Source organism: Pelecanus crispus, chromosome 4 (assembly GCF_030463565.1).
Source record: "Pelecanus crispus isolate bPelCri1 chromosome 4, bPelCri1.pri, whole genome shotgun sequence".
NCBI lineage: Eukaryota > Metazoa > Chordata > Aves > Pelecaniformes > Pelecanidae > Pelecanus > Pelecanus crispus.
Window position 1 is genome coordinate 9,744,052 of NC_134646.1, and position 27,223 is coordinate 9,771,274.

At 37.8% G+C, this 27,223-nt stretch overlaps 1 protein-coding gene across 3 annotated transcripts; it reads left to right on the top strand.

Moving 5' to 3' along the window:
* The first annotated feature begins 516 nt into the window (after positions 1 to 516).
* On the top strand, positions 517 to 22,253 carry ABHD18 (abhydrolase domain containing 18). 3 transcript variants are annotated; one of them, XM_009491683.2, is made up of 13 exons: positions 517 to 654; positions 1,473 to 1,581; positions 4,965 to 5,049; positions 6,166 to 6,266; positions 8,056 to 8,134; positions 8,224 to 8,308; positions 9,124 to 9,151; positions 11,490 to 11,628; positions 13,683 to 13,772; positions 14,356 to 14,457; positions 15,815 to 16,193; positions 18,381 to 18,543; positions 19,596 to 22,253. In XM_009491683.2, exons 2-13 carry the CDS (start codon positions 1,490 to 1,492, stop codon positions 19,645 to 19,647), a joined length of 1,395 nt encoding a protein of 464 aa, XP_009489958.1. In that variant the 5' UTR covers positions 517 to 654; positions 1,473 to 1,489; the 3' UTR covers positions 19,648 to 22,253. The 3 variants fall into 3 exon arrangements, with proteins under 3 accessions (XP_009489958.1, XP_075565099.1, XP_075565101.1); XM_075708984.1 differs by lacking the exons at positions 517 to 654; positions 1,473 to 1,581; positions 4,965 to 5,049; ... (1 more) ...; positions 8,056 to 8,134; positions 8,224 to 8,308 and adding an exon at positions 10,976 to 11,064 and having other exon boundaries at positions 9,084 to 9,151; XM_075708986.1 differs by lacking the exons at positions 517 to 654; positions 1,473 to 1,581; positions 4,965 to 5,049; ... (2 more) ...; positions 8,224 to 8,308; positions 9,124 to 9,151 and adding an exon at positions 10,362 to 11,064.
* Positions 22,254 to 27,223: the final 4,970 nt, after the last annotated feature.

The following is a 27,223-nucleotide window of genomic DNA, read 5'->3' on the forward strand; positions in this document are numbered from 1 at the left end:
GTGTTAAAAGAGAAAGTCCCCACTTTGACTTTATGGTGATTTCAGGTATTTATTTCTGCCCTGTCATGACTGAATGTAGAACCATTGTGCCTTTCTAGGATGCTTGTTCTAGTATTCAAGTACCTTAAGTTGTCTATAATTTCTATTTTGATAGTAACTTACTCCAGGTGTTAAAGCGTTTTTTTCTGTACATTGATTCTTAAGTATTGGCTTTTTAGAAGTGCAAAGGAATGTATTTATTAATCTGACCACAATTTTAACTTGTTATATTCAGACAAGTTTATTTTAGGAATGACCATATTAAAGTGTGGCAAAATAAATTAAATTTGGATTAAAATAATGAAAAAAAAAAAAAGCCATGAATTAAATTACGCTATTTTGGAGTGTGATTAAGTTATTTAGACCATTTAGTACAGAGGGATCTGAAAATACTAGGAAATAGTTGAAGGTGACTTACTAACCAAGTCTTTGATTATTAAATTTGTTGTTTTCTTAGGTGTGCACAGATCCTGGACCTTTTTCTATTTTTTAAATTGAATAACCTGTACCCTGCTGACCAAGAAACCAGATTTGCATTCTCTTTTTTTTTTTTTTTCTTCTTCCTTCCTTCCTTCCTCATTGGAAGAGCACAGTAGTGGCTCCCTGTTCATTTCAGTAAGTATTGCTTTGAAAATAATACTCAGCTTGCCTAAAATCTTGTTGGCTTTAGCTGTATTTGAGCTAGTGTATTTGCTGAAAGAGAAATTATACTGTTAAGGATTTTGATAGCGTGATTCCTTCCCTGAAGGGAGTGGGAGCATCATTTTCAAAACTGTAAGAAATGAGTTGGTGAAAACTGGAAAGAAAAGGATAAAGTAAGGGTTAGGATATACGTTTGACACCAGTGAAGACAAGTTTACAGAAATAAGCTTTCTCTGCATCAGTGACTGGAGCTACTTTTTTTTCTTTCTTTTTTATAAATGAATAATTACGTAGCTAGAGATCTAGTCTTCTCGTTGTTTAAAAACCAAATATTGTTTCACGCTTCCATTCTGAGATGTGTTTCTGAAAGCCCATGTTGACTGAAAAGTTTTTGCCATCATAGCTATATTGACAGGACAGAGATCAATGCCACTCTATCATTTCAAGTAAAATATCGTTAGGACTGGTTGAAGACGTAGTTCTGTGACCTTATGAACATCTTTAGTTGGCTTGTCATCAATTATGTAGTAAATTTCTGGGTATATTAGGTATGTTAAATTCCTACTCCTAAATACCATTTTCCTAAAAAGCTACAGTTTGTATTAACTGCCTTTTGCGTTTTGTTTAAAATGAAAAGAATTGACCTGAATGTCAAGGTTAACTTCCTTGGAATAAAATGGTTTGGCTTTTCATTAATACAGATACCACAATAAGAACCTACTTTGTGTTACAATCTTGTCACTCAGATTAACCCCTTTAACTGCTTTGGTTTTACCTGTTCTTTTTTCTAGATGTCAGTTTGCTGCTAATGGGTGTAAGTAAATTAGATGTCTTGTACAGAAAGCTTCTCCTCACTAAACTTTTCATCAGAGGATGGGGAAAGCCAGAGGATCTGAAAAGGTGACTTGTTTAAAAAATAACAGCACAAACAGTACTTTATATTAAAAGAAAAAGACAACCCTTGAAGTACCAACAACTGTTACTATCCTGTATTTAAAAAAGAAAAAAAAAACAAAACACCAAACCAAAAAAACCCTAAACAAACAAACTGTGTGTTAAAGTTTGTTTTGTTCAGGAAATCATGTGTTTCCATACCAAGGGAGGAACTGGATTTAAAAGAAGTCTTAAAGGGATTTGCTAAATGTTTGTCTTTAAAGAGGCTGTTCTTGAGAAAATGTATATGTGTCCAATTACATTTTTCACTTATGCATATATGGTAACATACTTAAAGCAACATCTCTGAAGGTGTTTTCTAAAATCAAAACTTGCTGAATTTTTGCAGAGGAATTGTTCTGTTCTACATTAAAGAGGATCTTGCTAGCTTTCTATAACTTCTTAATAATAATGAGCTTTAAAAGTGTAAGATGTAATCAGAAGTTTCTCTTGTAGCCCAAAGTAGTAAACTCATTCTTTTTAGATGTCTTGACAATAAGAAAAAAAAAATGGAAGTACTCTTAATTTTTAAATATTTGCTGATTTTTATTAGTTATTATTAAGAGTAACACCTGGAAGTTGAGCACTTGCATTTCTTAAGTTTAAAAATTAAGTGACTGAATATATATACTCTGCATCATGTAGTATTTAAATAGGGAATGATAAATCTGCATTTAATAAGCTAATTCTTCTGTATTTGAAAATCAATAAAGAAAATTTAAAAAAAAACCCTGAAATAAAATTTTGCTCACTGTGGATAACAGTGGAGTTATGGGGGGGGGTGTTGTTTTTTTGTTTTAAGTCCAAGTGAAACATCTCAAAATGGCACCTGAATTGCTTTGTATGTCTGTCTGCAGTTGATTTTTTTCTTAACTAGCAGGCTTTCCTGCAAAATGAGAATGTTGCATTTTTAAAATGTTTAGTTTACTTTTGTTGGAATAAGCAAAAATGTGGTTTTTGTTTTGACTGCAGCATTTCTGTATTCTGTTGTGTGTGTGTGTATCTGAAATGGGGTGCTTTAATGTTTTCAAAACCCTTTCAAAAACTTTTAGGTGCTTCGTGAGATGTGATGAAGTTTCACTCCCCCATCCCCATCTCCCCCCAACACAATAGCTATCATATAGGGGAATTTCTGACTAATTCCACTGTTAGCTATGGCGCTACTAGGCAAGGCTTTTTTCTTGCATGGGGTCTATAAGGGTAATCACACTAATGTCAAACAGCAATAAGGAAGCATTGCTGGTAGTAATAATGGTATCAGCTATGGCTCCTCCTCTTTCATGGCAGGCAGGGGGAACCTCTCGCATGAGGTCAAAAGCTGTGGTGGAAACATGAGGCAGGCTTGCTGGCCTGCTGGCCTGAAAAGTGGAAGAGTAATTTATTCTATGTATTGCCCCTGAATGGAAAGAGGAGGTGTTCCCCAGCAGCCTGGCTTCACCTGGATGAAGAGGGAAGAATACCGCCTCCTCCTGACTCCTCACACTGGCTATAGCCTGGGGAGGGAGTACCACTCCCTAGTATGCATGCCCTATCATGCCAGAAACAGTGTCAGTGTTGTTGGGTTTGGTTTGTTCTTTAAACTGATCACTGTGAAGCTCCAGTAGAAGAAATTATGAAATTTCTTATACTTCAAGCATTAACTGAGATTAACTGACATTACAGACTGCCCTGCCTAGATGTAATCTGAAGTTTTATGTGCACACCCTTGATGTGATTACTGTTGATATCCTAATGCTTTATCCTCAGCTTATTAGCAAGAGCTGAAATTCCTCAACACATGCAAGATTTAGCCTTCAGGATCCTCCTAACTACAGAGGAAATACATGAATGCAGTATTTTTAGAGGATTTAGTGTCAAGCAAAACATCTCTTCATTTAGTTTACCCTCCACACTCAAGTCTCATACCTTTACCCTTATTTTCTTAGAAATGCTTAATGCACTTGCTGTTCTGTGTAAGAAAAGCAAAGGCTATATAGTAGAGCTATTTTTGATACGGTGGTAAACTGGATTTTCTTTCCACTCTTTTGGTTTGGTTTTCTCTGATGTTGGGAAGGTGAACAGATCATTCCTCTTATACTGTTGTTCTGCACTTTCCACCCAAATCTGCAGTTTTAGTTGGTCAGGTAACATCGTCGTGTGTATTTACAACCATAAGAATGAGCAAATTTTTCTTAGCATAGAGTATTTAAGGTTAAGAGGGCCATCCTGAGGGCATCTAGTCCAAATCCCTGTTTGAAACAAAGCTAACTTCTTAGTTGATTCAAGTCGCTTGGCACCTCATCCATTTGAGTTTTGAAAGTCCCCTGAGGATGGAGATTATTTGTAGTTTCCCTGTGCAATCTTTTCCAGAGCTTAATCACTATCAGTGTAAAAAAAATCTTTCACTGTGTTCCAGTAGGAATTTCTTATGTTGCAACACAACCATTACCTCTTGTCCTCTCACTGTGTACCTCTGAGAAGAGCCTTGTTTCATTTTCTCTGTAAGACTGCAGCCCTTTTAAATAACAGAAGAAAGCAACTAGATTTGCCCCTTAGCCTCCTGTTCCCCAGGCAATGCAAACCTCGTTCCCTTGACCTGCTGGCTGCCCTCTTGCTAAATGCAGAGGGTACACCATTGGTCTGCCTACCTGCGAGGATGTGCTGCTAACTCGTGTTCAGTTTGCTGTCCACCAGAAACCCCATGCCTTTTCCTGCAGAGCTGCTACCTAGCTGGGAAGTTCCCAGCCTGTATTGTTGCATTGAGCTGTTCTGTCCTACATGCAAGATTTTGGTTTTATTGGTGAGGTTTAGGATGTTTGTTGACCTCTTCTTCCAGCTTATCCAGGTCACTCTGAACGTTAGCCCTACCTTCCAGCTATCAGCCTCACTCTCCAGTTTGTGTCATTCATGAACTTCCCTAAGTGCTGCTAGTACCTTGTTTCCAGATAGACTTAACGTCATTGGCAACTACACTTTGATATTGGCAGTCCAGCCTCTTTTTTCACCCATTCAGTCTGTATTGTCCCAGTGTGGCTACAACGATGTTTAAGTGTAGCAGGTTGCTATGTCTTAATTTGGCCCTGGAAAATGACATAAGTTTTCAATATATCAGGTGCAAAATACTTTTTAAGAGCTGTGCAACTACAAGCAATGTACCTGAGCCTTTTTTTTTTTTTTAACTTAAAAACATTCTTATATACTTACCCTATGGTAGCCTGATTAATCTGTAAATGCAAAGCTGGCTTCATAACTTTTATTTTCTTTGTGGTTTACTCTAGCTCCTGAAATTAATTTTTAATATATATATATATATCTCTTCTCCTTTTCTTAGATCAAAAGTTGAATCTTCTCTACTTGTTTCCTTTCAACAGAATATTTGAATTCAGAAAGATTATTGGAAACAGGGAAAAATGCCAGACGCTGGTTTCGAAAGATTACCCAGTGTTCATTGACAAGGTACTTAAAAGCAAGAGATGATGAAGTTTAACTAAATTTATTTTCCTGATGGTATATAAAGGTGAAATCAACTTAGTACCTACCAGGCTGCTTTTATAGGTTAGAAGAATTGAATCTTGATGTCGCGTGAATCTACATTTTGCTGATGTCTGACATCACAGCATGACTTGCTGCTGGGATTGGCAACTGGGCACTTGAGTTAGGGAGCACATAGAGACAGGGTGGTGAATGCACCTCTGACAATATTCAGTTAGCTCTTGCTGATCACCAGTTTTCTAACAGGTGGCATTAACTGACCACTGGTATTCCCAGTTGCTCTGTATAAAGGAAAGGACATTAGAATTTGTCTGTGAGGGAAGAGGAAGTGAGCCTGTAGAGGCAAAAGAAATCGATGTGGTGTGAGTTCTCAAATGCTCTTGATTGGAAAAAGGAGGCCCTGTGCTTCCAAGTGAGGTGTGCAGATAGAAGTAATCATTGCCCTGAAGACTTTTCACTCTAGAAAGTGTGAATAGGGGGTCAGAAATGAAGAGTAGTTCTGAAGTCAAATAAATGCACTGGTGGTCAATGCTGTGGCAAGCTAAATATTTTAACAGATTGCTGTTCTGTTGTTTTGTTTGGTTCTTTTTTTTAATTGAGCTGCTGTGGATAGAATCAGGAGGCAATGGCAAAAATGTGAAATGGGCTTGGAAGGGATGGGAAAATAAGCAGTCATGTTGGCTACTAGCAGAGAGCAGAACGAAACCTAGAGAATAAAGCAGTGGTTATACAGATACTGTTTTATTTTTTCCCCAGTAATACAATAGTTGGGGAGGTGGAATGTCAGATCTTAAATCTCAAAAAATGCTCAAACTTAGTATGTGTTATGGAAGTTATTTAAAATGGGACAGCATTACACTTTATTCCTTGATTCCTTTAATAGGTCATTTAATAAAAGCAAAGTCTGAAACAAATGTTTTGATAACCTGTGGATCCCTATATTTGAAATAGGCCTCAGCTTCGGGGTTTTTTAAGTACATTTTTATCCTATAACAAATTCTTCTACTTTAAGAGATTGGCTTTCAGAGCAAGTTAAACCCTGATATGAAATATACTGCTATCAACCCATTCTCTCTGTAGGTTGAGGAGCAATCCGACTGTAAAATCCTTGAGGGGCACTTCATTTCCCCGTTGGCTCATTATGTCCCAGGTATCCTGCCAGTCGAATCTCTTGTAGCAAGGTAAGAGAAACCAAGTGGTATTTCCTTTCTGAAACTAGTACTGTAGACAAATAAAAATGGTCTATAAGTAATTTTATTGTGAAGCTAATTTATTGTAACACAAATTTATCTGTAAAATATTACAATCTGGTTTTTGTACTAATGTGTTGAAATAGATTTTGATCTCCAAAGTGAAGATAAATCTTAGTCATGTGATAGTTTAATCTGTGTGTAAATAAAAAAAAAATCCCCTAGAAAAAGTATGTCCTTTGCTATGGGACTTTTTTTTTTTTTTTTTTGGAGTGTAGAAATCATATTGCACAAAGCTGTGGCATATCCTGGGGTTTTTTTTTAATTATTTGTTTGGGTTTTTTCCGAATGAGCAGGATGCTGGAAATGAAGGATGCTATAGCCAGGACAGTAGTTGTTTGTTTTATACATAGCAGGAGAAGCATGTTATATTGCATTTGAAGGAACCATTCCAGCCTTCCATTTACATTGAATACAGAAATACTGTATGTGTAGTGAAGTAGTAAGTTCGTTTAATTGCAGCAAGAGAATCTGGTGCCTTTCTTACTTGGCAAGCCAAAAAAAAACCTGTCCTCACGGAAAGCTGAAGGATCCCTAATAGTCGGAAGATACCTAATGGCATTTTTTCTGGTTTCACACTAACACTGTTTTGCAGTTGAGGAGTGTGTTTGGAAAGGGAGCATAATTTCTGTTTGCTTTTAGTTTTGAGCTAAGCTTTCATGATGGATTTTTTTTTTTCCAAGCTTTGTTTAATAACTTAAAAATTAAACATGAAAGTTTGTCAGCTCAAGTTGATACTGGCATTGTCAATTTTATCAATATTAGTGGTTGGTGTTTTTCTGTGTACTTAAACACGTAACACTAAGGAATGCCAGAAAAAGTTTGATAGTCAAAATATCAGTTCCCTTCCACCTCTCCATTGGTTAGAGAAGGAACCTGTCTTTTAACATTGTTGGACTAATTAGTACTGTACTAGAAAATACAGTATATTGATTGTTTCCTTATCTATATTCTCTTAGAGTTTGTAATCAAGTTATGCTAATGGTTACATGGGACAGTATTGTTACAGTTTTGAAATGCTCTATAAATTTCCTTTCAGATCATTGTGTATTGTGTGAATATTTTTTTCCGAAGTGTAACGCTGTTGTAGGTAACAGTGCTCCGTCTTGTGGTGAAAATACTAGTGGCTCGGAAGTGATTTTTTTTTTATCCCCCCAAGTAGTTACACTGTAAATAACTTGAGTACCAGCAGAAGACATTAAGTGGTTGATGTTGGGTGTATGGAATAGTTTCATTGTTGTAGGGTTTTTGATTTTTTTTTTTTTTTTAAATTTAAATATATTGCTCATCTTAATCTTGAATTTCAGCTATTGTGCCCTCAGGAGAAAAATAGCAATGCTGCCTAGGAGAGCCAGTCATACTTGTTTAGGCTGCCCTTCATGTGAAGTTCCATTTCTCCACTCTGCAAAATTTAAATTGTGATGATGAGGTAGTGGTCTTTTTTAGGAACATGATCTTTCAGCTTGGCTCCTTTTCTCATTTGGCATTTATTCTGTCCTACTTTCTGATTCCTTTCTTTGTTTGATATGTTTATGAAAAATGATATTGCTGAATTGCTGGCAGTTTGCCTGCATGAGTTACAAAAATACTTTATTCTGTCTTTTTCTTTTTTCTTTTTTTTTTTTTTTTTTTTTTTTTTTTTTTTTTTACAATTAGTGTCTCTGGTGCAGCTTGCAAATACATATACTTACTTTGCTAAACAGGTGTTTGTTTCTCATAGATTTCAGTTCATCATACCCAGAAGATGGAATAGCAAGCACAGACCTGTGTGCATTCATTTAGCAGGCACTGGAGATCATGTGAGTGTGTAAAATGTAAAATTGATCGTTACTGAGAAATTAAATAATCAGATTTTATCTTAATATATGTTTGTACATCTTATCTTTAGCACTTCTGGAGGAGACGCACATTAATGGCACGCCCAATGATTAAAGAAGCCTGTATGGCTTCCCTATTGCTAGAAAATCCTTATTATATCCTTTTGTGGAAAGCATGATAGTTATTCTTAACGTTCTCTCCAGAAGGTGGAAGACTTATCACACTGGTATAATATCTGCTTTGTGGATCAATTTCCAGTGGACTTTTCAGCGGATAGAAGCAAAGAGCAAAGTATGACCATTTCATGAAACACAGTGTGGAATACAGTTAATATAATATGCTACTCTTACACCAAATACTGCTTTTCTGATTTTTTTTGAAAATGTCTTCTACAGCTTCTTACTCTAGTCATTAGAGTAAAAGTTCTGATATGATGCTGTGTACTGATCAAAGTACTGATATGATTCCTTTAGCCATGACAGAATGAAAACTATGCATTCATTCTACATCATACTGTATGACTTCTGCATGTATTAATGACAGAAAAGAAAGTTGCCTCTCCTGCCTTCCCTTCTCAAATGCAACCCTTTGGTACCTCAGGTACTTCTGAGAAACTTACTGCTACCATTTAAGATTTTCTTTTTTAAAAAAAGTTAAGTTCTGTCCTGTCATCAACCCTCAGTAACTTCTATAACTCTGTTACTCTATTTTATTAAATAGGATCTCTGCTTACACTTTTTTCCTACCCATATACCTGACAGAAGTAAAATCTTTTGTTGCAAACTACATCATCAAACTACATTTAACTTGATTTAGTTCCAGTTAAACATTTGGAATTTAAGTTCCAAATTTTAATTAATCTGTGCTATTTATGTGTGTGATTTATTTTATTTTATTTTACTTTATTTTTTGTTTTAGTAGCCAGTTTTTATGTAGAAATTTTTTACTTTCTTTAACGTGAGTCTTCTACATGGATGTAGAAAACCTAAGGATCAATTGTAAGTATTACCGTTACATTCATGGATACAGTCTTTTTGAAATACCACTTTTTTTTTTCCTCAAGAAGCTCAAAGTAGTATGAACTTTGATAGCTTATTAAGGAAAAAAAATCCCAAGCATTGGACCACTTGTAACCTGCTAATGTGAAATTGTCTACCCATTGCTAGACTGCTTTGTCATTTTTTGTGTTAAGAGATCACAGTGATCAGGAAAGTTTGCACAAGATGAACTTGCAGTATAGAGTGAGATGCAAGCAAGTTGTATGAATGCAAGCAGGTACCAGTTTATTTTCCTGATTCACAATTGTGCATGTACAAATGCTGCGTTATATTTCAGTCAACTGTGAATAATCTTTGGTCCGATAGTGTATTTTCCTGTTACAATTGCTAAGATTTTGCTTTTTCAAGATACTTTAAGGATTTACGGTCAGACACATAAATAAATCTGGTGTTGCTTGTTTGTTAGTCAGTGGAAACTGTGCTGAAATACTAAAATGCTAAATACTGAAATGCTAAAATACTGAAAAAATTCAGTATTTTACAGGACTTGCTCCCTTGGTCAGTTTCTTAAATGTGAATTTAGAAGCCTAATTAGGCAGTCCTGGTTTTTTGCTTTTCACATTTTCTGAACCACTTGAGTATAAACAGAACTCAACAGGATGTGTGTCTGAGGCAAAGCTGTGGTATTAGTTTACCAATATTTCTTGAAATCCAAATATGAGTTAGTGTTTTAATCCTAACTTGGACATTTAACGTGAGCAGAAGATGCATAGAAGGTGATTTATTTTTAAACCTGTCCATTCTATTAGGACTTCACCAGGAGCACTGCCTCACATTACAGCATTTTAGATTTTCTAGATTTTATTTAGATTTCAGCATATGGATTTCCTAAATCCAAAAGCTTAAAAAAATTACTTTTAAGGAGAAAATTTTAATTAAAAAACAGTTTCTAGGTTTTTTTCAAAGCAGATACTCTATTTTATTTATTTTGACATAAGAACCACTGTTTTAAAGAAAGTGAATTACATTTACCAACTAAGATGATTGTTGTAAAATTGCTTCTTTGATAGAAAAACTGCTTAAGCATATATATATTTATTACTGCATTTAGAAGTGTAAGTTACAGGAGTTACAGGAGAGAGCGTGTGCTGGAATACATCCGGTGCTGTTTTTTTTCCCAGTTATTGAGGATCTGATGCAGGAGAATAAATTAAATATTTTGGCGAGGATATTTCTAACTCCATTCTGAGTTGTCTAGCTTGACAGCTTAGTGTATGCATGATGTAGAGGATTCTTTGAAAGGGGAGTGCACATTCTAATACCCCAGCCTGTAATTGTCACTCTTCGATAGAGGGTTACAAAGCGGCAGCAGCAGTTTTAGTTAATCTGCTAGTAACAGTGTTTAATAAATATAGCAGCTAGAGCGGGCTGAGGAATCTCGTAACAAAGCTGTAGGAAAGAATTACATTAGCCTATAAATACTGGTCTGCAGCAGCTGTGTTCATTTCTCCTGTGGCTTGCAGGGCAAGCTTTGTCCTTGTGCTTCAGAGTGTCTCAAATGTGATTGTATGCTGGCAGAAGAGGCCAGGAGCCTTTTGTAACCTGACTGTGTGATACTGAAAACACACAGTCCCCCTCCCCAAATTAGAGGTGTATTAATTGCTCTGTAAAATTTTTTTTTTTTTTTTTTTACTGTTTAGAGTCCCTCTGATGGTTCAGCTGAATAGCTTTCTACTTTTTTTGTTTCTTCTGTGTTTTAATGCTTTGCAGTACACTACATGAATTTCTCAGTACCGTGACAAACTTCCCACTTCACAATTTCAGTCTTACAGTGACACTGATGAGTGCTTCCAAAGCTGACATACTGATTGCTCTTCAAATGTTGTGTGCAATTTTTCAATGATGTAAAACAGGTAAATAAGAAAAAAAAAAAAAAAAAAGAAAAAAAGGATTGTTTCTGCAAATGAGATCATGTATGTCTAGGACTGTATCACTTTTATTCTATTTCTAAAAGACCCGTTATAACTTCACAGGACAGAAGATTACTACTAATGAGATTCTAATGTTGGTAATGTCTGTTTCTAGAAGACCAGGCTGTCAGTGATATTACATTAGAAGCTTAGCAGGTGTCTATTTCTAGTTCTCATTTAGAAGAAAAAGTAGAAGTGCCAGAGAATCTGGACTTGTTTTTTCTCCTGTTGAATCAACAGGAGTTCAGCTCCAAAATTCTCTGAGATCGTGATCAGGCTTTGTATAAAAGTATGTATAGAATGATGAGAACTGTCAAAATCTAATCTTAGAAAATAAATCCTATATTTTCCTTTTCTGGCGAGAAAAGACGGTCATGTTTAAAAAATGTCTCGGACCTGTTTGTGATGGGAGGAGCTCTTGTTCTAGAGTCGGCAGCTCTTTTGCACTGGCTAGAGAGAGAAGGCTATGGACCACTAGGGATGACTGGAATATCCATGGGAGGACATGTAAGCTTTTATATTTCCTGTTCAGTAATTTTTGTTTTAACTTCTCATTTGATCATTTAGCATATGGAAATAATTTGTTTTATAGCGTTCCTCTCAGAAGTGCTTTAAAATAAACATTTAGAGTCACGAGAAACACATTGTTGGCAATTCTCACGTTCTGTGGTGCTGAATTAGTCTAATCTTCAATAAGTACTGACAAATCATAGAGCCCTTTGTCAGCCATCTCTTGACAGGCTTAATAAGAATATAAGCTTCTCACGTAACTATGTTTTTTTTCTACTGGGGGGGGACGAAATGTTTTCTGAAAGAAGGTCTGTGCTGGTCAATTGCTAGTTCTCCCTCTTTTCCTCCATTCTTCTTGCTTAAGCTTTTGTGTTTGAATGCATTGTGTGAAATGCTTCCTCTTTGTAGGCATGTTGTAATTGAGGTGGCTTTGGTGTCAGTTCTGTTCTCAACTCACCTTTTTTTGGCTGATCATTGGTATTGATTAGAGAAGGTTTCTGTGGTGAGGTGGATAAGATTTTGTGTATGATACTGTGCATATTCAAACTAAACCAGCAGCGTATTAGTTAGATGCTTGAAAGACTAATACACAGTTAAAATACTACTGCTTGTGTCTCTACAGATAATCATTGGTCTGTGAGATATAGGTACAAAGCTTATTAAAACAATATACCTCTGTTTTGCTGATCTTTGTTTGTTTGTTTGTTGTTACGAGCTAAGTAAATAATATATGTAATGGTAGTGTCTACTGAAAGGAAAGTAATTTTCCCCCAAAGCAAAATTTTATAACTCTAAATGTCACAAATCTACGAAGCACCTTTGATTTATATAAACATCACCCTGCTGAAACAACTTCTGCGATAAACATGTCTTCCGTGCCTTATTTGTAAGTTGGATTGGAATTCTCAAACTGGTATATGCACGACTAACCATGCGGGACACTTCAAATGCTATGCAAATACTATGGGAATAACTGAGTACAGTATCCTATACCAGTGGTCATAAACAGCATGGGTGTACAATGAGGCAAGATCTCAGAGAGTGAGTTTGGAAACTCCTTTGACTTTTTTTTTCCTTAGTCCAGGAAGATAAGTTTTTCGCTAGTCCTGACTTACTTATAGGACTTCTGGTACAATTTAAAACCAGGGAAATAAATCATATTTGATGTTGATCATCTATAGAATGTGTTTTGCAACAGAAGGTAGGTAGCAGTAATTCAGTTCTACTGATGGGGAGAGCTGGAAGTCAGAAGAAAGAAGTCAGACTTTCTGGCTATCAGAATATAGATATGTGGTGTTCTTGTAACTTCTTATTAATAAAAAATTAGAATAGAATTATAGCTCAGTTGTATAAACCCATTTATTAGAATATCTGGCACAGATATGGGGTATTTTGTGTTAAGGGGTTTTACACTGTTCAGTTTAGAGCAATAACATAACACTTGTCAAGAACATACCATATAGGGAACTTCTGCATGTTAAGCTGCTTTGCTCTGGTTTTTTTTTTTTTTTCTGGGATAAACAGAATATTCACAAAGATGTGTTCTGAGAACTGATGTAAAAGTAATAATTTAAACTTTAAAGGACAGAAAAAGAGTCTGCTTAACATGCTGAATTATTCTCCACATTTTGTTTCTGGTATACAAATTTAAAAAGTACAGAAAGTTAAATAGTCCTTCTCGTAGATTGCCTTCATTTTGCCTTGAAATAAGCTTGCAAGAGCTTGATGAAAAGGCTTTATAGACATTTTTCATGCTTTTAAACAACTAAAAGGTCAGAATAAATATTCCATTGGGAATTCTTGTAAGAAAGCGCCATTCAGCTTTGAAATTAGTCCTTTCCAGAGCAATGTTTGTTGTTAGGGAAGTCACTGAAGAATAGGCTGTATCTTCTAAATAGGTAAAAGTATATCCACCTGCCACAGTCCTTAACTGCTTTGGCAGTGTGTATTTGTTTGATACTGTATAAACAAATAAATTGAAGATGAGAGAGTTCTTTCTACCATATTGTGAATTCAATATTAAAATATGTAATAAGTGCCTTTGGTTCTAGATGGCTTCACTGGCAGTGACAAACTGGCCTAAACCATTGCCGTTGATTCCGTGTCTTTCCTGGTCAACAGCTTCTGCAGTCTTTACTACGGTAATTAACATATATTTTTGTTAATATACTAGAGTGTAATCAGATACTCAAGTTTACAGCTTTGGGTTGGCCACATTCACCTTTTCAGTTAGGGCATTTCATCACCCTTCAGCCTCTGTTAGCGACTAGTGGCAAAACCCACCCTTCCTGCTCAGGATATACGACACACTTGTGTTGGGTGATAATGTTGCTACTACTATGAGGGGTGCCTGTTTTCACCACTGCTGCTGGGGCAGATGAATGAATAGACTGGCTCTGACACCCATCCTTGGTTTAGCCCAGTCTAGATGTGTGTAAACCATAAGTGGGACTATTTTCTGCCTTCTTTTTTTTTTTTTTCCTTTCCGTTTCTTTTTGTTTGGTGGGTTGGTTTTTAAAGGGAGGTGCATTTCCATGTCCTATGTTGTAATATATGCTTATGCTTTGATTACAGTAATTCTAAGGGTTATCTGGAAACTTGGGCAGAATTCCACTGGAAAACCAAATCACAGAGAGGAACAGATCAATTTTCTCTGTATATCATTATTTTAGAACGATCTCTGGGTTTTACTTGTGTGCTGGACTCTTGTGTTTATAATCTCAGGGTGTGTTGAGCAAGGCAGTGAACTGGAGAGAGCTAGAGAAACAGTATTTTACGCAAACGGTTTACGAAGAAGAAATCATTCAAATGCTTGAATACTGTGGAGTAAGTATAGTTTATTTGCCCTACTTGCTAATATTTACATGTGCAAATCTAACAAATAATGTAACTTCCTTTTGCTTCCAGTAAAAGTAGCCAATTGTTAGCTGAAACATGTTTGCCTGTTGTTTCCTTATGCTTTTGATAAATGTAATCTTTGAAGGAAAACCTTCTGAAAAACAGAAGCTAGTATTTTGGTTGTATAATGTGTGTTAAGTATAGCCCTTGCTACAAGTTTTTTCATGACCGCACTTAGTGTAATCTGCAACATAAAATGAATTTAATCAAAACATTGAAACTGTAGATAATGTTTCCCAGTAACTGGCTTTATAGTCTGGAAAACCAATAGCCTGGCGTGTAAATACGAAAACATGATTTATTGCCCTTTGAAGCAATTGCTTCCAAATATTCAATGCTGTAGAATATTTTTAATAAGTAGCAACATTAAGTTACTTTTCTAGTTTGTTTAGAGTGCTAGGTCCCTCTATTTCTGTTTCTGTGTGTCATGCTAGCCCTCCCTCAGCTTTAGACTTTTGTTGCACAGGCAGTTGGAATAAACATGAGGTAGAGCTTTTGTGATTAGCTTCTTGCTCCTTACGGAATACAATTTATTTTCTGCATTTTTTTTTTCTTTCTTTCTTCTTGACTCTTTTTGACTAGGGTTGAAAGACTTACCAAGGGGAATTTTGTTGCCTCACCGCTCTTTTAGGTTGGAGTGATAACTTTTTGAGAATTGCTTATATGTTGCAACACTGCCTTTTAGCCAATTCTGAAAAATAACATTTTTCTTAAGATTGTTTGCTTTGTGACAGTCCTTTTTCAGATATCTTAGGACAGGAGAAGAGGGGCTGGAGTGGAGATAGTTACTTAGGCACTTGCCGTTTTTAAGTAAAATACATTTCAGGAACACTGATGGAGCAGACAAAAAGAAGAAACATTTCAAGATGTTCAGCTTGTATCTTCCTAGTATTTAGAGAGAGTAGATTTTTCAATCCTAAACCTAACATTAGACCTGGTCACATATGTTTATTGCCCAGAAATTTAAGCTTAAATGACTGCAATTATAAATTTGCGGTTTAATACAGAATTTAAAACAAACGTTTGTATCATAAGCTACCATATATAAGTACTGCCTGCATTTTTTTAAGTTGATGGAAATGTAGAATGACATTATCAAGAGGTTATGGATGATCAGGGTTTAACTGAGTGACATGCAGGCTGAAAAATAACAAGTACTGTGAGCAGTGCTGTTTGTGTCCTTTTTTTTTTCTTTTTTTTTAATATTGGGTTGATCTTGAAAATAAGATTAACCAACTGGTTTAAAGGAGAAACCCTTAATAAATGACCTGTTGTCTTTGTTTAGACGGATTCTTTCAAGATGGGACAAGACTTTGTTAAAAACTTCCCTGACAGTGTGGACAGTCTGGAGGATGTGGACGTGACTTCCAGAATGTTCGGCCTTGATTCCTCAAACAAGACTGTGTCTAAAGAAGCTGTTCACAGCTTTACCACAAGTAAAAGTACTCTAAGTGCCTCATCAGAAAGACTCTTAATACAAGATGCTCCTAAAATGCAGTGCATAAATCAAACATTTTCAACCAGTAGCAATAGCAATAAAAACTTAACCAGCCCACAAGGACACAGGATAAATAAAAGAAGGAAGAGTGACACTTTACAGAGAGAATCCTTAAGGTTCATGAAAGGAGTGATGGATGAATGTACCCATGTAGCTAACTTCTCAGGTATGTAGTTGTTTGTTTTAATGTGCAGTTTGGAAAACTGAATAAAATACGATGGAAGGAAAGGTATTTTCTTCATTCTCCATTGTGTAAACCTGCTGGCACCTTAGCTGAAATATGAAAATATCTTGAGTGCTATTCAGTAGCATCTAATTACCACTCCATTTCCTAATTGTTTTTCTGTTTCTTCTTAATGGCCAACTAATGATAAATTAAAAATTTGTGTTTCAGTATCTTTGCTCATTTTTTCTCTGCCTTGCTGTGGCTATTTTCAGATATGAGTTAGTGCAAATTTGTATTATTTAAAAGAATAAAACAACTGTGTGATGTGAGTAAAATGTAGGTGTAATTAACGTGCTAATAAGTTTTTTCAAGCAGATTCAAATAAATCTCATAAAGCAGAAATCTGATATTGACTTCAGATAGAAAGTTGCCTACATAGCTGAGAACCAAGCTTGAATGATAGTTTTAGACAAGTGTGACCAGTAAAAATGCACAGAGGTCCTTCTGGGACGATGCAGTCTGGTGAATATAGTGTTTCCCAAGACAGGCATAGCATATAGAGGGAGCTGTAGCCCAGAAAGCCTTAAATCTGATGAGCTTGGGTTTCTCGGCACCTAGGACAAATCCCTTTCAACGGCCCACTTGCAGGCAATGCAAACAAGTGATGTCTTCCTAGAGCTGATTGAAAGGGTTTTGCTGGAGTGGGGGCTTGGAATTGCTTTTGCGGCAGTCCATTCAGACAAAATGGTTCAACTGTGCACGTGCCCACTGAGGACTCTCAACATGTCCTAGAACATGCTTTGACTTCAGACAGGTTTCTGACGGAATTGTCTTTGAATGTCAAAATATTCTTGATGCTGAGACCCTCTGCCACCTCATTTTTTAATTCTGGCATTCAGTACTCCACTGAATGTAAATGTTAAAATGTAAATGGTAAATGTTAAAAAAAAAAAAAAAAAACAAACCAAAACCCAAAGATTTCTACACTTAGCATAGATTTCTTGACTTGGACAATGTCCCAGATCACTGCTAGCCAGGGACGTTTTGTGACAAATACCAGTGAAGTGCTTTCCTTAAAGCTTTAAAAGTTATTTCAGTAGACAGAAAAAAACCTGCAAACTTTATTCTAAGTACATACATTCTTGTTTATGTAGACACTTATCCCTGTATCACTTAGCTAAAGCATTGACCTTCCTTGAAACTTAAGAGGATCTGTGATCCTAATGCACTTGTCAAAGTGATGTAGTCCTTTGTGTTCAGCTGTCTCCTGGCTCTCTTCATGCTCCAGGAAGACATTGCATCCCCTGCCAGGGTATCCTTGGAGCGTATCTATAGAGGAGCTTCGGAAAATCTGCCTAACATTCAGATTTCATGGAAAATTGAACGGAAGACTAGAATCTGTCTTAGCATTACATATCCTCTGCACATGATCTAGTATATATGAAAGGAGAGGGTCTAAATTACTGGTGACACCCCATTGTCAAACATCTTGGCTGGTTACTCTTTACCACATGCATTCTTTGTGAAGCAAGAACTGTTCTGTGTTCAACATCATTTTGGTGTTATATTTCTCAACATCATTTTGGTGTTACTCCTGTTAGTAATCTGATTATTGCTGTTAGTAATCTGATTGGTGCAATTCTAGTTATGAGTAATAAATATTTATAACAATACATTGGGATTTTAATGTTGTAACTAAAACATGTAGGAAACAGAAAAGAAAGTGAACGTATACTGCACTTTGTCTGACCTCTCATATGAAAAGTTGTCTTTTTTCCTCTCCTTGAGGAAAGAAATTATATGAAGCTTCTATTCTATTGAATTTCAGATGTCTCCTAGTTCTTTTTGCTGAAGAAAAGAGACTTCAGAGAGCTGATCTGAATGCTATAGAGTTTTGTTGATAAGAGGAAAGACAATTCTCCTATCATTCCTCAAGGAATTGTGAAGTTTTCTGCTTTAAGGGAGGGAAGGGGATTAATTAGTTTGTTTTTCTGCTGATGGCCTTACTACTGTAATGTCAAAAACCGGATAAATTCTGCTGGAGACTTTAGAAAATATAATTTTATTAACGCTTAGAATAATTTTAATTTTTTTAGAAATAGAGAACACTTTTACAACAGAAATCTCAGCTGACATGTTTCTATTTCTTACCTTAGCTGAATTCAATTTTGATTTGTTTTTCTTTAGTTCCAGTTGACCCAAGTTTAATCATAGTTGTGCAAGCTAAGGAGGATGCATATATTCCTCGAACTGGGGTGCGCAGTCTTCAAGAAATCTGGCCCGGATGTGAAATTAGGTATCTGGATGGAGGTCATGTCAGTGCCTACCTCTTCAAACAAGGACTCTTTAGGTAAGGTAAACAGGAAAGTTTAAAAATAGTTGGGAACTTAAAACCATAATTTTGAGACACATAGTTTTTCTTCAGAACAAGTCTGTAATTATTCTAAAGCAACAAATACCAAATATTCTTGCTTTAAAGAACAAGTTATCGGATCTGAAGTAATTCAAAGAGAATGTCAGTATTTTCATTTTTATGTGCAAAGATGAGGTGCAGCATAGCTCAGATCGTTCCGTAAGCCAATGGCAAGAGAATGATCATTTTCACTCTTTTGCTTTCCTATAAAAGCTTTTAGTTAGTTTGTTCACTGGGCACTAGAAAATATTTTTTTAAGCAGTGACTGCTTATGTTGTATTGTGTAGCTGTTGTCTTCTTGAAAATGTTGTCTTCTGAGAATGAAAAAAAACCACACAATTGAAGATGAGAACTAAAATAAAAGCTTGACTGCAAATGAGTAGTACTTGCATGAATTCTGGCCTTAGTAATACTAGGCGTTGACTTTCTGAAGGCAGTTATATAAATCAATTATATAAATGCAATTCCTTATTTTAGAAAGTTATATACTTGTGCTGTTAATTTTAAAATATGAGGAATTAATAAGACTGTACATCCCAGTTAGGAAGTCTAAGCAACAACAAAAAGGAATAGCAATATACCGGATCAAGGTATGCTAACCACTAGCTTACTGCTATTTAAAACTTCAGCCTTATTTTATGATAGTTGCTCAAAAATTATAAATTACGCATGTGTCTGCCCCGTTTCATGACATGTTTGAGTAGAAAACTCCTAATCCATTAATATTTGCACTCGTATTAAAGTTGGTAAACAGTCCCATTCATTCCTGAACTATAAATATATTACTGGATTGAAGTGAGAGATCCCAGAAATAAGTGAGGGATAAATGACTACCTAGTATCATGTTTTTATTGAACTGTTTCGAAATTATACTGTTTTGAAATTGTGATGATAGCTTTGTAAATATATTTGTAAATATATGGAAATAGGCCACTTATATCTGCCCTTTCCTAAATTATACAAATGATCTTCTTTTTTCCTTGTTTTAGACAAGCAATTTATGATGCATTCGACCGCTTTCTTCAGAAATATGCAGTTTAAAAATCTTCATAATGTATTCAAACTGATCTCATTTGTACTTCCGCTTACTGGAACTCACGTTTGGAAGACAAGCCTCTTGCAACGTTGATTAGATGGTCACTGACTTTGACTGTTGTAGGTAACAGTTATCAAAAATGGTAAAGTACCAGCATTACTTCCATTTCAACCAAATGCCATTCTGACACACTTGGTTCAGCTTTACCTGTGAAAAAACAATGGCAGCAGTTGTTAGTGCATGAATGGTTCATGTACTTCATGTTTAATCCCACTGTGTATTCCTTTAATTCTGAATAAATTCTGAGTTATATCAGCTGAAAACAGACCAATCCAAGTACTGAAAGAATGTAAAATTTGCTGTAGGGCCAAGATGCTCTCTTGCGTTTAGTGTATTTTCTAGTTTGTTCCAGGTACCTTGGTTTCCTCTTGCTTCCTCCTCCCCTTGCTACTCCTGTTGTGTTGTACAATGGCTTTGCCAGCACTCGGCCTCTTGTGTTTGTCACTGATTTTCTCTATTATGAATTGAAAATGAGCTATAATAGAAGGGACGGCATCAAATCTTGCAAAAAGAGACTTTCAAAATTCAATGAAGAGTGAGAGAAAGGCATTTTCATTCAATGTGTCTGAGATTCTCTGCCACTGGATTGAACCGTGCCATATCAGAAGAATCATGTAGCAATTCATTGATCAGTTTCACAAAACCGGAGTAAGTGAAAATGGAGTGTCTAGTAATTAATTGTTTACATCCATTCAGTTGGATAACATAAACTTTTTCTTCTAGATTATTTTTTTGTAGAACACTAGAGGAAATAAAAATGTAATCATTTTTCTTTAGAAGCAGTGGCACAAAGAGTCTGATTCTAAGCAGTTAAATCAACAGCAGATTATATGGTGCTATAAAGACCTGTTGGAAATATTTCAACAGAGATCCTTTTTAAAGTGCACTCAGTGCTGACATGCAAAATGTATGTGAGACTAAGGGTTATCAAAACAGTAAGGTTAGTTCCGTGTTTTTCAACACTTTTTTTAATTGGATGGAAAATAAAAAAATTAGGATTATGAATGCATTTAAGGAAATCCGAAGTCTGTTGCTTCTTCTTTGGGGATCAAAGCCAACAAATTATAGTAGAATAAAAGGTTGTCATGCATCAGCTGTATATGGTATCTGTCCACATCTTATTTTGTGGTAGTCTCCTGTAACATTCTTCTAAAGCTAGGTTGCAGGGAAGTTGAAAACTGAAACACTTCAATATTAATTTTAGTACAGTAATGACCAGAGTTACACAGAAACAAATAGAAAAATCCAGCCATTTCTCGGGATATGTGACTTCTACACCTTTCAAATCAGCACTTCATTGATCTCTGTGGTTAGTGTAATGTTTTTTAATAGGCTGGGTATGAAACAAACTAGTAAGTGGGAAGAAATCATGATTCACCTGAAAATCAGATAAGTTTGGGTAAAACTGAAGTGCAACAATTTGTAATAACCCAAATTATTTAACATAAAAATTTACTGAAAATGCAAAAGAAGTTATATTCCCTTGGAAGTTAAATTGCTTGTTTCAAGTGTTTTCTCATCATTTCTTTAGGCAGTGTTGCTTTCATATATATTGGGAGCAAGTGTGAAGTGACTAGCATTATTTCAATGTAGTAAAACACTGAATGTTGGAAGGTTTGAAATCAAATATAAGTAAGCTTACAAATTTAAAACTGAAGGCTTGACTACTATACCAAAAGATTTATGGGGTCTACATTTTACAAGCTCATTCATCAACTAAAGAGTGTTTTACAAGACCATTGTCTGCTGTTCACCAACTTTTTTAGATCTCACATTTTGACTGTATTTGTGTGCTTTATGTCCTGTTTCTGTTGCAGCTATGAGAGAGGGAGATAACTGGTGGCAAGGGAAAGGGCTTGAGTAAACGGAAGAGAGAAAAGACAGATTTTGTAAGGTGGGGAGTAAGAACAAAAAAAAAAAATCAACTTCTCTGTGCTACAAAGTATATAACATGCCAAAGTAAATATTTTCAAAGTGCACAATACTAGGAATTACAAGACTGATGGGAACTTGACATCCTGAGGTTAGTGTTCTGATGATATTACTAACAAGGTTTAACTTGCCAAAAGGGCATACAGATCTCTGCTAAAGTAACTCCTGTTTGTGAGAGTGTCTTTTGGGATAAATAGTGAAGGACTGGTCTCCAACAGGAATGAGAAATCACACTTTGCTGTGTAACTAAAGCAGTATTGCCAAATACAGAAGCCCAGTAAGAAGCTTTTAAGAAATTTCTCAGGTTAGAATAACAAAAAGGAAAAATGAGCTCTGTGGTCTATTTCTGCCAGTTATGAGACATAGGAAGCTATTAGGTGGTCTGTGAAGGGGGGAATCGTGCTGTGTGAATGTTTTTAACCTTTGGAAAATTGACTTTTTAAACCAGATTTTAAGGTTAAATCCTAAGAAAGCATTATTAATAATCCATTTTGATGTTAAATGAGAATGTGATTTTAATCCAGCAATTGCATGAGAAAAATATTGGAATAAGGTTCCTGCACTAAACTCAAATAGCAGGTAAGCCATTCTGTATGTCTTAAATTTATTGTAAAACTGGCCTTGATAATTTTTTGTTTTAATGTTTTTCAATAAAAAAGTCCTAAAAAAAAACCAGTTAGGTGTGAGTTCTTTTCTTTCTTTGTTAACAGGAATTCAAATGCCTTTCACTGTCATCCTGTAATCCTTTTTACTCCTACTAGTACTGTAGCACAGGAAGAGTAGTTAATCTACAGTACAAGATAAAAGCTTCTCATAACAAACAGTGATACTGCTTTCATGTTTTTCTACATGCAGTACTTAGTAAAGAAAATAAGCTTGTATCATCTAATTAAGATACCGTTGTGATTCCAATTTTAGGCTTTTCTTTTCAGTGGCTTCATTGTGCTAGAGTTTCCCGGACTTACTTAAAATCCCTTCTACTTGTAAAAGGGTCCAAAATCTGTACAACTTTTTCCTGCTTGCTGCTGGGTTCCAAGCAAGGGTGTGTTGTACCATAATAAACTCAGAGCGTATTGTAGGACTGCCCAGCAGTACTGGAAAAAATCACCCTTGCTGTTGGTGGTTGCTCTTGCAAGGTGGGAAAGTGGTGGTAGGATTTTAGAGTGCTGCTGCTGGGGGAAGAGGAGGCTACTTCATCGTCTGCAGCAGTCTCTCGTATGAATGGGAATATCACGCGCCAGCTGAAAGGCTGCTTTCAACAGATAGCTGTAAATGTTGCTGGCAGGTGCATTTTGGAGTCTTGATGATGTTTATATGCAAAAAAAAAGTGTCTTGGAAAAATGTTGTGGCTTACTCTGTGGAATTGGAGCAGTCCTTCTGACTGAAGCCTGCCAGTTGTACCCAGCAACCAAGATGCAATCAATTTTATTTTGGTGCTCGGTTACGCCATCTGAAAAGCGAAGGCCGTGGTAACACCTCTGCATACTAAGACTGACAAAACATGAGGAGGACAAACGGAGCGGGTAGCGCGTTTTGTCTGCATTTGAAAGGAAAGGCTCCGGACAGAATGAGAGGTTAGGTCTGGGGTGTTATCTCTGAGTAACCCAGGTAATTTTTTTTAGCGTTTTGTTTACACGTTTCTCTCCTGGCACCTAAGTGCTGATCACCGTTTAGAACAGAACACATCTTACTGTTGTCGAATGGAGCTTTTTGTAATTTTTTTTTCCCCAAGTTCAAGAAACACCCCCCTCAAAAGTGACCGCTCAGCAATTTTTTTTAGCAAGGATAGATCACTTGCGCTGTATTACTCTAGAAAGTCTGCAAAAAGATACCATTGTATTAAGGAATGGAGTCATGTTGCTTTGTTTTATGGGAATGTCATATGCATGTTTATAGATACTCTTTAAATAGATTAGAAAGTGAAAATCCTTGGATCCTCAGAATGCTGTTTTTTCTTGGTAGCTGCTAACGTTTTGAGGCAGTTAATTTTTCTTTTATTTATCTTAATTGTTTTTTGTCGCTTTTTTTAAAAATGTGTTGGTTGGGCAGGGAGGTTTCTTTATCTTAAAGTGTCAGGTTCTCCGTCAGCTTGGCTGTAATGATAAGTTATACAGTATGGAAAGGAGGTTCATATAGTCTGTAGGCATGTAATTCCTCGTGAAAAACTATTACATGAGTAAAATGCTCCTGTATTGTGCAATCCTGTAATTTGCAGTGTTTCCTGGTATGCTTGGATGCTTCTACGCAAGCTAAAACATAAGCTTTAAAATGTAAAGTAGTTTGTAAGGATTGTTATTCTCTTGGTTTCATGTACGGTAAATCAGGCTCTTTTTCAAACATGAGTGTTTTAAATACTCTGCTCTTAAAGGAGAAAGTACTGTGAGTTTTGCCGAGGAAGTCTGACTTGCCCTGCTAGAAAGTAACGAGAGGGATGACACAAAGTGGACAAATTGCGAAGGATGAGTCTTAGGCAACTGTAAAAGCTTTTTATATACTATTCAGGCCAGGTCCATCCAATAAAGTATACCGTAAGCCTCCTACCACAAAGTTAGCAAAACAATATGTACAAAAACGTCTCAAGCTGCCACGTTACTGGTCACCTTTACTGGTTTTTTGGCCCCCCCGACACTTAACTCTTAATGAGTTTCCTGCTTTTTTCCCGGTCTACAGGTTCGTGCACTGCAGTATTGCAGTGTTCTTGAAGTCCCGGCTGGCCCGCACATCTGCTTCCTTATCTTCTAACGCTTGCACGAGAAAAAGAAGAACCAGGAGGTTAATCCCTTTCTTACCAGTGACTTAGGTAGGGCCTCTGTACTTTCATATCACTCTAACCTCTGCTTAACTTCTGATTTTGGAAACAAAAAAAAAAGATGTGAAAATTGTTTTGAATGGGGAGCGTGACCGATACTCTTGTTTAGGAATGTAGATGTAAACATATACGGATATTGCCCTTTTCCCCTGTCAAAATTCTTATTCAGTAAGAATGCTTTCCTCCATTTCAAATGAATTTGTCACTGCAATATGCAATTGGCATGTCCTTGATTAGTAAATTTATTGCAGCTGGAAAGATCGAGTTCTTGGCTGCAAAGAAAAATGCTTCCAAGAGTTTGAAGATTTGCTTTAATTTTTTCACCGTTTCACCGTTTTTCCTCTTTCTTGGTATAAATTTAAAAGTAAGAAAGAATACATGTGTCGCTTTTTGTACAAAAAGCGCTTAGAAGCGGTAGTGAATTTTTTTTCTATTTATGCAAAGAGAAACTCCTCCCTTATTACCCACGTTTGGAGCTTAACTCTGCAGTTACAGAAACATCCATTGAAGCATCTATGTGGTTTGCTTATAGTAGCATAAAACAATTGTGGCAGATGTTTTAATGTTAAGCCTTTACCACAAAAGGTCATTAATTCCCAAAGATCTTGAACAAAGCAGCAAGCACCTGGGGGCGGAGGGGGGGAATCTTTTTTTGAGGTAGACCTGGGCTTGCACCCAGTGATCTGATCTCCTGGCACCTGCCTGAAGGGCACTGTGCTGGGAGGGAGGCGTCTGCAAGCCGCTTCGGCGGGGCGGGACGGTTGAAGCGCTTGCTGTTGTAGAAGATGGCCTCTGTTTTTTTGAGCTGCTACTGTCCCCACAGTTCCAGAATAATCCTAGAAATGCGTCGGAAGGAGTGTGAGCTATGGTGGGGGGTTTGTGGGATTTTTGGTGGGTTTGGGGTTTTTTTCATCAGAGATGAAGAGATAAAACTGCATACAATCTCATTAAAGCAGAGAATAATATTACCCCAAACAGAACACCTGCTGCTGCAAAACACTGGAAATTTTGTTACTTGTGATCCTATTTTCAAAAATATTTTACTAGCTTTATAAAAGCCTATTTAAGAATCTGCTTAGTTCGTTAAAGAGACGTGGGCTATTTTTTGGAAGACATTTTATAAGAAGGGAGGAAAATGGGGCCAAACCCTACATTTGTTGCTTGAGAGACTGAACGCAAGAAATTGGAGAGGAAGGGGTGTCTTAAGGTGTAAGCACGAAGAATTATGGGAGCGCTAGGAAGTTGCAGAGAGGGAAAGGGGTGATCAACTTTGTGGGTGATCAACTTTGTGCTGCGGTGGCTTTCCTCCTTCGGTGGCCATAGCGCTCCTGGGATAAGGCGGTGGCAGAAGTGCGGCTCCAGCCTCCTAACGAATCCAGCAAGCGTGGTGCGAGCGCGCACACGCAGGATGGTTTGCGGCAGGTCTTTGCCAGAAAGTGGACAGGTAGAGGGGACGTGGCGTGATAGCGAAGGTCTGTCGGGGTGCTTACGCGATGCACGATTCCCTCGCTGCTGGCACCCACGCGTGCTCTCCCGTGCCCCTTGAAGGCGTTCTCCAGGCTGTGCTACTGGGAGCGCTGAAGCAGAGGAGTCCGCTTTGCTCCAGCCAAACCCATTCATCCACCTACTGAATTTTGAGACCCTCGTCGTGTTGTACAAGTATGGGGAAGACCTATAGAAACGAGATGTGCAGTAAGCGTCACTTGAGAGTTTAAACCATCTTTACTGGGTGTGTCTGCAGCGGAGAGCAGGCCAGCGGCCGCTGTGTCTTGCGCTTTTGTGTTCTGCGCTGCCTGCCGCCTTCACCTCTGGCATTGCAGCTTCCACCCCAGCAGCCAGTTTCAAAGTAGACTCGATATTAAAAAAAAAAAAAACCCAACAAAAAACCCACCCAACTGTGGCTGATTCTAACTAGGTTTTCAAAACTGGGCCATGCCCTCACTTCAAAGCAACTGTTGGGTGACTTCTTATTTTTTTTGGCAGCAGCGAGGGGTGCCGAGTTAGTTTGTTTCCGAGGGTGGGGTGTGCGAGCGGGCTGGGTTCTGGGCACCCTTGGGTGACGGCCCGCTTGGCATCGTACGCCGCTTGGGCACCTCAGAGGACCTTTTTTTTTTTTTTTTTTTTCTTTTTCTTTTTTTTTTTCCCCCCTTTTCCCTCAAGGCGGGGTCAGAGCGGGCTGCGCTGCTAACACAGGCGCTTGGGCAGCTGAAACCAATCGCAAAGGGGCTTTTTTTTTTTAGCAGGGCACCCCCGCGGGTGCGCTGGGCGGCTTTAAGCGGCTGCTTCCCCAGGGCCGCCGCCGTTCCACGGGGGGGGAAAGCGGCGCCGTCCCGCCGCTTCCGCGGGGGCGGGAAGGGGAGCAGCTCGCGCCGCCGCGCTCGAGCGCGGCCGCTGTGAGGTCATAACGCACAGGAGTTGCCCTCCAAGCCCCGCCCCTCCCCTCCAGCCTGGCGGCTACGGCGGCCGCCGCCCGCGCACCCCCCTGCACGCGGGCCGGGCCGAGGCGGAGCGGGGCCGGGAGGGGAGCGCAGCGCTGCCCGGCCCGTCCCGTCCCTCGCTCCCTCCCTCCTTCCCTCGCTGAATGAGCGGCTGAGGCGGAGGGAGCAAGCGGCGTTGCGGCCCGGCCGGGGGAGCTGACGGGGGGGGACCTCCCGGAGCCCCGGCCGGCGGGGCGGGGCGGCGGCGAGGGGAGGAGGAGGCGGACCCCCCCCCCGCCCGCCCCCGCCTTGGCTTCCCCGCGGCCGCCCCGGCTGGCGGCCCCTCGCGGCGGGCGGCAGGGC